This window comes from Coptis chinensis, chromosome 3 (assembly GCF_015680905.1).
Source record: "Coptis chinensis isolate HL-2020 chromosome 3, ASM1568090v1, whole genome shotgun sequence".
Classification (NCBI taxonomy): domain Eukaryota; kingdom Viridiplantae; phylum Streptophyta; class Magnoliopsida; order Ranunculales; family Ranunculaceae; genus Coptis; species Coptis chinensis.
Genome location: NC_141458.1, coordinates 76367086 through 76377441, shown reverse-complemented (window position 1 = coordinate 76377441; position 10356 = coordinate 76367086). Strand labels below are relative to the sequence as shown.

The following is a 10356-nucleotide window of genomic DNA, read 5'->3' as shown; positions in this document are numbered from 1 at the left end:
TTGGAGGAATAGAAATGGAATCATATATGGAAGCAAGAAGTCGAGCATAAGTTCCGTCATGTCCCAAGTCCGAGGTGCAGTTAAAAGAGCTAATGATCAATCGAAGAAACACATGAATAACACTACCAGAGACTTGGAAGTCCTGAAAGCTTGAAAGCTACCGCCCAAGTTAAGGAAGGCTCCACGCATTTTTGAATGTTATTAGGTGGCACCACCAAGTAACATGATAAAAGTGAATGTTGATGGTTGCTCAAGAGGAAATCCCAGAAACTCAGGTTGGGACATGCTTCTTAGAGATAGTAACGGCAATATTATTGCCGCATATATAGGAGGTCTGGGTATTGCCACAAACTTTATAGCCGAGTTTCGCGATAGTGAAAGGCATATCAAAAGCGGTGGAACTGGGATGGAAACTATCTGGGTGGAATCCGACTCTAGTATGGCAGTAAAATCTTTTCAGAATGATCAGGTACATTGGCAAATTCGTGCAGCTTGGGACAAAGTGAAAGGGCTAGTGGACTGGATCATTGTGACTAACACCTGGCAGGAGGTTAACTTTGGCTCGGACATTTGTTCTAAAGAAGCAGCTAACCTGGCAAAGGGAGAGAAGAAGTGGTGGAATTGTAGGTCAACATTCTTGCACAGAATTGAGGATATGAACATCACGTACTACATATTTGTAAAATAAGCTCAACAACTCTGAGATAGTGATTTACTATCAATCCTATCCATTCTTTGTACTTTGTAACCTTTTATTTTATTAATACAATTACCTTTAGCAAAAAAAAATCCGGATGAGGAGTAATTTCCACCACTTCCCACTCTACTTTTAGGAGGATGCAAAGCCATTGGACTCAGCCTCAAAGTAAACTTGGATAATGTTTTTGGGCCTCCCAAACCCAAGTCTGATGATGTCTGCCTGAGCTCGAGCCCAATTCAAAGTATCACTTATCACAAACAAGTAATTGGACTAGGAGCCCCTTTTTCCAAAAAACAATTCGTCCAAATCCACTATGAATTTGAATTATGAATAAAAAGTGGCTAGTCTAAATAATTATGGATTTACTATTTTGGCCTATATCTAATTGTGGCTCAAGGACATTGACCAATTTGACATGCATTAGAAACTACAATTATACCCTTCGTGTTTATTGTATTTCATCCAAAAATCACTCGCTAAGTTTTCAAACGTCTCTCTCTCTCCTCAAACCATCTTGCCTAAACCCGATAAACCCTCCAAATCAAATCTCATAAAAATGAGGAAGATGAAATAAATAACAAAGAAGGTGAAGAACGGCTTGATGTGAGTTGCAAAAATAGTCTTGAAATATGATATTGATTTCTCCATTTGTGAAACACATTAACTTTGTTTGTTGTTGTTTTTGTTTTTTTCCCCCATTGTTTCCACACTAAAAACAAACATTTGCACCTGATTTAATTTTCTAATTCTATGACGGTTTTTGCCCCCATTAAAAATGTTAAACTCCAACACAATAAAATGTACAAAAAATGGTATTAAAATTCGAGACAGGGGTAAATATGTTATTGCGGTCGAGTGAGTTGTCACTATCACACCCAACTTTTTGGTCCATTTTTTTTTACTATATATTTAAACTCCAACATAATAAATTGTATAAAAAATGGTAATTAAATTTGGGCCAGAGATAAAAATGTAATTGGTGAGTATATTGAGTTGTCACATCCCACTTTACATGAATTTTGTTTTAACTGTTTTGCCCCTATTCTTTTACTATATTAACGATTTTACCCATCTTTATTATGTTTTAAACAAAACGTATGTGTGTGCATCCATCTAGTAAAATATAAAAACTAAACGGCTAAACCTAATTTAATTGTTGGGGAAAAAAAGAACGAGAAAACAAAAAAAAAACCTTATTCATTATGCAACCAACCCACGAGAAGACTTACTCTACAATAATAGAAAAATGCAACATCAACAACCTCCGGTACCTCAACAATCTCCACCACCAACTACAAAAGAAATATTAACTGATAACTTTCTCTCCCCTGACCCCTTTGTCCTGTTTGACAATTTTCCCTAAATATTAAAGTGTCCACACCATAAATCCTTCCTCTCGCAAGAAGAAAGCATATATGTGAACACCATAAATCAATAATCACAATAATTACCTCGCCATTGATTTGATAGCTGATATGATAACCTAAAATGGAAAAATATGAAATGAATTAAAATGGGGAATAGTATATATGTTTGCAGTAACTTTAAACTAAATGAGTATGTTTACCTATTAAGGAAATATGAAGATGGGTGCTTTCGTCTTGGTCTGATAATTTTTTCTTCTTCTTACGAGAGATGGGGTTTTAGGATAAAAACGTGCAAATCACAACTTTGATAGAAATTAAGGTTAAGGACACGTTTTTTATTTTAAAGGGCCTACGCTTTCTTAAAATATCAGGACCCACCAAGTTAATAGCTCGTGTTAAATCATTGCATTCGATATCATAAGACTGAAGATAATTACCCAAAACTGTGTTTTAAACCCCGTAGAGACATTACATTTGGGTCAATTATGTGTTTAATAAATGTAAATTAATTGTATTTTCATGTTTTCACAGGTTTCAACAACGATAAAATAACCACAAAACTTGCGTTTTAGCACATAATATAGTTGAATAAAGATTGGTCTTGAAATCATCCGTCTCAGCCTTGTAAAGCTCACAGATGCCAAAACAAAGCTCATGGACTCAACTGTCATATTTTGGAGAAATTGACGTTCGAGCCCACCAATGGACACATCACATGGACCTACCTTGCGGGCCCATGAGAAGAGATGAGTCATCAATCATGGAGTAAGTCAAGATAAAATTGCCAAATTATTGGCACAAATTGACACCTTGCATGTGGTTAAATACATCATTATCCAAAATAGTGTCAAATAGTAATTATTATTCCTTCAAGTCAAAAAGTTGAATAGTGATCAAATCTCAGTCGTTGGATCAAATTTCTGAGATTCGATCACGACCATCCTTTTAACTATAAATAGAAGGGTCTAGTTTTAGTTTTTCTCATTGAATGGTTAGCATTCAATTATAGCAGTAGAGTATTTTATTGCTTTTTCTAGTGTAATGAAGAATTTAATTAATTTCCAGTTTTTAATTAAAATGTTTTTAATTCAGTTTTATTTTCTATTAATTAGAATAACACTTTAGTTTATGTGATCTTGGAGTAGAAACTCTGCTCGAGTGAGGATTATATCTGTTAGGGAGGGTGTTTCGATAATTATAACGATTAGGAACCGAGTAAGTTCACCCATAGATGGGGTTCTGAATCGATTCCACGTGCTAATAACACTCGTTCAGAGATGAAGAGTCGTTATTAGGGATAAAAAATTGAGACTAACTCTTTTAACGGAGATATGATTCGCTCAAACGGATTTTCTATCTCCGAAATCCAAAGTCTATTTTATTTTATTTTCATCATTTTCTCACCTAAATTCACTCTCACAAATTCACGTGATCATATTAGTTTTGTTTATAAATAACGTTTTGCAATTTTATTGAAATCCGAACGAAATGATAAACCCGACCACTGTTTTATAGACAGATTAATGGTGCCGCTGCGTTTTCAGTAAAATTAGCAAAATATTTAATTTGATCACATACATAAATCATCAAATTCATTTCTTCTCCCTCCACATAATTTTCATTTTCCACAGTTAAAAAAAAAAAAAAAAAAACGCACCCATCTTTTTCTTTTTCTTCTCTTCTCTTCCCATTTTCATTTTTCACTTCAATTCTTCTACTTCTCTGTGACTCCTCTTCACCAACATCAATCAATAATAATCAATTGTCAATTCCTTCTCATATCATGTTAGGGTGTAAACGAAACAACCTCGAAAATAAATAGGATCTTGGAAGCAATGTAACAAGAACGTTACAAATGAATGTGACGAAATTATGGCAACAACAAGAATTTACAAGGTTCGGCAATTTGCCTACGTCCTCAAGAGCACACCAATTTCTCTTATTAAAGATGATAAGCCCTTACAAAGCTCTCTATCTCTTACTCTCTAAATTTTGGTTTCCTTAATGAAACCAAAACACAAAATCACTCAAGACTACTGATTCTTTCTCTCTGAATCATGTATAAAAGAATGAATCAAAGCACTCATTTATAGGCATCTGATTCCCCTCTGCAATACTTGCAATAGTTGCAAATAGTTTGCAAACTATTTTGAATCCACAATTTAAGGCTTGTTGTCTCCATGTTTTTTGTGATTTGCATTTACAAAGAGTCTCCTTTGTTGACAAGCTTAAGTTGGCAGTGGTCACTCATTCACTTTGAATTGAGTTGCTGCTTTAATTGACTTATCAATCAAGCTTAACACTTACCTATCAATCTCCCACTTGGAGACTGAAACCAAATCATCTTTAATCCTGTGAAACCTAGTGCGCTCGTTCCACGATCTTCAAGCTTGAAGACCTACTGAAGTTGAACACAACTTCAGTTTGTCAATTGTGACCATCTTGGTCAACATGTCGGCTGGGTTCTTACTCCCCTGAATCTTCTCAAATTTTAGAGTACCATCTTCCAAAAGTGTACGAATGATATGGTACCTCCGATCTATGTGCTTCGTCCTTGAATGAAACGTCGAGTTTTTCGCAAGATGAATCGCACTTTGACTGTCACTGTATAATGTGTTATTCTCTTGTTCCTTACCCAGTTCCTCTAAAAGACCTTGCAACCAAATCATCTCCTTGCTAGCTTCTGTGACTGCGACATACTCAGCCTCTGTAGTCAATAGAGCTACAATCTTCTGCAGTTGAGTGACCCAACTTACTGCGGTGGAACCCATAGTGAACATATACCCAGTAGTGCTCCGACGATGATCAATTTCACCGGCTAAGTTAACGCTACATAACCCTGTAGTAAACTGTCACCTTGACCAAAGCATAAAGACATATCGTTGGTACCTCTTAAGTACTTGAGAATCCACTTCACTGCATCCCAGTGATGTTTTCCCTGATTGCTCATAAATCGGCTTACTGCTCCCACTGCATTGGCAATGTCTGGTTTGGTACAAACCATAGCATACATTAGACTGCCGATAGCTGATGCGTATGGCACCTTTGCCATAAATTCATTTTCCTACTTTGTCTTTGGTGACTGCTCCTTGGATAACCTAAAATGACTAGCCAAGGGTGTGCTAACTGGTTTAACATCACTCATGTTGAAACGTTTTAGAACTTTTTCAACATACTCTGTTTGAGATAGCTTTAGTGTCCCATTTGCTCTGTCCCTATTGATTCTCATTCCAAGAATCTATTTGGCAGCTCCCAAATCCTTTATAGCAAACTCATTTGCTAGTTGCTTCTTCAAGTTCATTATTTCTTTCATGTTTGACCCTGCCACCAACATGTCATCCACATAGAGTAAAAGGATGATATAGCTGGTGTCAAACTTCTTGAAGTAGTAGCAGTGATCCGCATTGCACCTGTTGTTGCCATTACCATGCATAATGCTGTTGAACTTCTTGTACCATTGCCTGGGAGCTTGCTTTAGTCCATACAAGCTCTTTATTTTCTCCTTGCCATGAATTGAGTAACTCTGTGGTTGCTACATGTAAATCTCTTCCTCCAAATTGCCATGGAGAAATGCATCCTTCACATCAAGCTGCTCAAGATACAAGTCTTCTACAGCCACAATACTCAACACCACTCTGATAGTGGTTAGCTTCACAACTGGGGAGAAAAATTCTATGTAGTTGATGCCTTCCTTCTGTTGAAAGCCTTTGACTACCAATCTGGCCTTGTACCGATTACTCCCATCATGTTCTTCCTTAACTCTGTAAACCCACTTGTTATGTAGAGCCCGTTTTCCTATGGGTAGTTCAGTCAACTCCCAAGTTTGGTTCGAGATGAGAGATTCCATCTCATCCTGCATAGCTAGCTCTCACTTGCTTGCATCATCTACCTCTAATGCTTCATCATAGCATTGGGGTTCACCACCATCAGTAAGCAACAAGAAGTGGACATAAGTAGATGACGGATACCTCGTGCTCGGCACAGGTGGCCTAAATGACTTCCTAGGTTCAGGGGTAGGAGTTGGATTATGTGGTGTTGCATCCTCAACATTACCATTTGTGCCATCTAGTTGAGGAACCTCAACAACTTCTTGTTGAATAATATGACGACTAACTTTGATGTCTTCTAACTCAACATACTCAGTATCACTGAGTTGTGTATCATTTCTGTCTTTGTATATCATCTTCTCATTGAATACCACATCTCTACTTCTTATGATTTTCTGGTTTTGGTAGTCCCAAAAGCAATAACCAAACTCGTCGATACCATATCCAATAAATGTGCATTTCAAGGACTCCCAGCTTGCCCTTAGCATTGTCACTGATATGTACATAGGAAATACAACCAAAAACTTTCAAGTGTGAAAGTTTTACCTCCTTTCCACTCCAAACTTCCTCTAGAATTCCAAAATACAATGGAACTGATGGTCCATGATTCACCAAGTAAGCTGCTGTACTGATTACCTTTGCCCAGAATTGTTTTGGCAATCCAAATGAAATACGCGATGCTTCCAAAGACGCCTTCGACAAAGTTCTCGTTTCATTCCTTACGCAACACCATTATGCTGAAGTGTCCCTGAATAGTCTTTTCCATCCTGATCCCACTGGAAGAACAAAATGCTTTGAACTCTTTGTCGCCATATTCTCCTCCATTATCGGACCGCAAGTATTTTAGCTTAAGCCCTGTTTGATTTTCCACCATGGCTTTCAAAACTTTGAACACGGCGAAGACCTCTGACTTTTGTGTAAGGAAATAGACCCAGACTTTTCTTGTGCAGTCATTGATAAAGGTGACGAAGTAAGACTTCCCACCGATTGAGGCCACAGTAGCTGGCCCCCAAACATCAGTATGAACTAGCTCAAGCTTCTGGCATTTTGGAGTTTTTCCGACTTTATGAAAACTTACCCTTTTCTACTTCCCTAAGATGCAATCTTCACACATGTCAATCTCAATAGATTGTACACCAGGTAGCTTTCCCTTTGAGTGTAAGATTTTTAATCCTTTCTCACTCATGTGCCCAAGTCTTCTATGCCATAGGTTTGGATCATCCTTGCTATGAGCCACTGCAATGGAACCACATGCATTTGTTGTTAAGTAGAGAGTATCGTCTTTCTGGCCACGTGCAACTATCCTTACACCATTCAAAACCTTCCAGGCATCATTTGCAAAGGTTGTAACATAACCTTCATTTGCAAGTTTCCCCACTGAGATTAGATTTCTCCTTAAGTCAGGTACGTGCCTAACTTCCTTCAATCTCCATACATACCCATTTAGCTTGATCTGTATATCACTTTTTCCGATGATACTGCCTGGTTGGTCATCTCCCATATATACCTTTCCGAGATCACCAGGTACATAGTTCTCAAAGAACTCTTTGTGTGCAGTGGCCATTTAGCTTGATCTGTATATCACCTTTTTCGATGATACTGCATGGTTGGTCATCTCCCAGATATACCTTTCCGAGATCACCAGGTACATAGTTTTCAAAGAACTTTTTGTGTGCAGTGGAGTGGAATGAAGCACCAGAGTCCAACACCCAGGACTCGGCTTTGCTCTCCATAGAGCAAATTAAGGCATCCTCAGCAACAATATTTGCTTCGTGATCCTTCTCAGCTTCCCTCTTTGGAGATCGACATTAGCTAGCAAAATGGCCTTTCTTGCCACAATTCCAACATACACCTTTCGGTTTTCTTGACTTTGACTTGCCCCTCTTGGGTTTGGATCCACCGTGACCCGAACTGCTATGTGAGATTCTTCCTCTACTTTCAACATTTAAAGCAGTACCTGAAGACTCCCCAGTAGCTTGTTTTCTAATTTCTTCTGTCAGAATCAAACTTACCACATTGTCGAATTCCAACTTTAACTTTCCGGCAGAGCTACTAATAGTTGTTACCATACCTGCCCAACTCTCGGGCATTTGACTTAGAACCAACAAGGCTCTAATCTCATCGCTGAACGTTATTTCAACTGACGAAAGTTAGTTGAGAAGTCACCGTGTTAAACTCGTTTAAATGTTCTGTGAAAGATCCTCCTTCATGCATCTTTAAAGTAAATAACTTTTTAATAAGATGCACCTTGTTTGCTGCTGAGGGTTGCTCGTACATCTTTGATAGGGCGGCCATGAGAGACGTCGTCGTCTTCTCAGTTGCAATATTGAAAGCAACTGATTTTGTGAGCGATAGTCGAATAGTGCCGAGTGCTTTTCTGTCAAGCACATTCCATTTATCTTGTGTTATGTCTGTCGGTTTTTCACCAAGTGGAAGATAGAGATCCTTTTGATAAAGGTAGTCCTCTATTTGCATCTTCTAGTACCTGAAGTTCGAGCCATTGAACTTCTCCATTTTTAACTTCCCTTCATCTGCAACCATTGCTCCCACTCCAACTAAGCAAGAAATTAATTTCTTCTTAATTAGAAACTAACCGCTCCGATACCAATTGTTAGGGTGTAAATGAAACAACCCCGAAAATAAATAGGATCTTGGAAGCAATGTAACAAGAAAGTTACAAGAGAATTTAAATGAATGCGACGAAATTATGACAACAACAAGAATTTACGAGGTTCGGCAATTTGCCTACGTCCTCAAGAGCACACCAGTTTCTCTTATTAAAGATGATAAGTCCTTACAAAGCTCTCTGTCTCTTATTAATGAAACCAAAACACAAAATCACTCAAGACTACTGATTCTTTCTCTCTGAATCGTGTATAAAAGAATGAATCAAAACACTCATTTATAGGCATCTGATTCCCCTCTGCAATAGTTGCAATAGTTGCAAACTATTTTGAATCCACAATTTAAGGCTTGTTGTCTCCATGTTTTTTGTGATTTGCATTTACAAAGAGTCTCCTTTGTTGACAAGCTTAATTTGGCGGTGGTCACTTATTCACTTTGAATTGAGTTGCTGCTTTAATTGACTTATCAATCAGGTTTCACACTTACCTATCATATCCACCATCAAAACCCATTCCCATCGCCAAATTAACAACCACCATCAATTAAAACGATTTATTTTGTAATTATAATAAAGAATTGTCGACTGTTGTGAGGTGACTGATGCTGGTTGTTTCAGATTAGTTTTGTGATCAGATGATTGGGTGGCGTTTGACCTGTGAAGTGATGACACTAGATGATGGCAGGTGTGCTATGAAGCAGACGGTGATGGAAGGTGCTGGTGGTGATTCGAGATGGGTGCCTAGAAATGGTGGCTATTGGTGTTGAAAGTTGGAGGTCACGGTGGTTGGTAGTGATGATTGGGTATTGAGGTGACTGGGGTGTTGAATTTGTGACTAGAGTAGAACTTTAATTGGTGTCGACTGAAAAACTGAATTAGGTGGTGGCACTTGGTTGATGTGGTGTGCTGCTGCTACCTCTTTGCCACTGCTACGTCCAAGTGAATTGTTCTGGCTTGCCACTGTTACCATGATGGCTTGATGAGTGTTGACTGCTGAAAAAAATGAACTTCGTGTTATTACGAAAGGTGGAGTGGTGCTATGTTCTCTGTGTAGTGGTGGCAATGTTCTGCATACTGTGTGGACTATGGAGGAATATAGGTGGAGCCGCTGCTGCTACTGCCTGCTTGGACTGGTAAGTGCTGTGTGCTTTGCTATGGTGTTGTCATGCACCTGCTTGCTGTTAATCGTCCTGCCCCCTCCTTTTGCTTGTTCTTGTTGGTAGTGTGTGCTATAGAATTTGGGCTTAGTTGTGATGTCTGTTTGAGCTGGAATATTGGTGATGTGTGGTGGTACTAAGAATGTGTTGGTAAGTGCGTGCTCGTGATGCCTTGTGTGTGCACGTCCTCAAAGTGTGCTCACAACTCAATTGGCGTTCGCCAGCTATTTCTTAACCGATTGTAGTAGGCACACGCCTATGAATCATTGTACATACTTGTAAATTTCTAGTTCAAAAAAAAAAAAAAAAAAAAAAAAAAAAAACAAACAAACTCTACTTGTTGTTGCTTAGATTAGATGCTACAGAGAGTGTTTATGGTGGTTGGCAAGATATTGTGATGATGGCTTATGAAAATTAGTGATGGCTATTTTGTGTGTGGTGAAGTGGGAAGTTTGTATGAGGGCAGGATGCCCTGCTCTCCTTGATTGTGTGAGTGTGTAATAAGGTAGAAGAGATGAACTACTAGTGGTGATGGATTGGTTTGGTGTTAAAGGCTTGTTGCTTGGGTTGAGTTAGCTACTGATGCATGTGCGTGGACTGCGTGAGTGTGTGTTTGTGTGGCAGTTGTGGTAGTGAGTGAAGTGTTGGTGGCTGTGTTTGTGTGTGTACTATGGCCAAGTGT

General features: G+C 38.5%; 1 protein-coding gene across 1 annotated transcript; it reads left to right on the top strand.

Annotated features, from left to right (window-relative positions):
• The first annotated feature begins 223 nt into the window (after nucleotides 1-223).
• Nucleotides 224-688, top strand: LOC147510866 (uncharacterized). Its single transcript, XM_086598276.1, has one exon. It carries the CDS (start codon nucleotides 224-226, stop codon nucleotides 686-688), a length of 465 nt encoding a protein of 154 aa, XP_086454402.1.
• The last annotated feature ends 9668 nt before the right edge of the window (nucleotides 689-10356 follow it).

Excerpts from the sequence above, each read along its gene's own strand:
- LOC147510866 (XM_086598276.1), top strand. The coding sequence starts at position 224 with ATGATAAAAGTGAATGTTGATGGTTGCTCAAGAGGAAATCCCAGAAAC.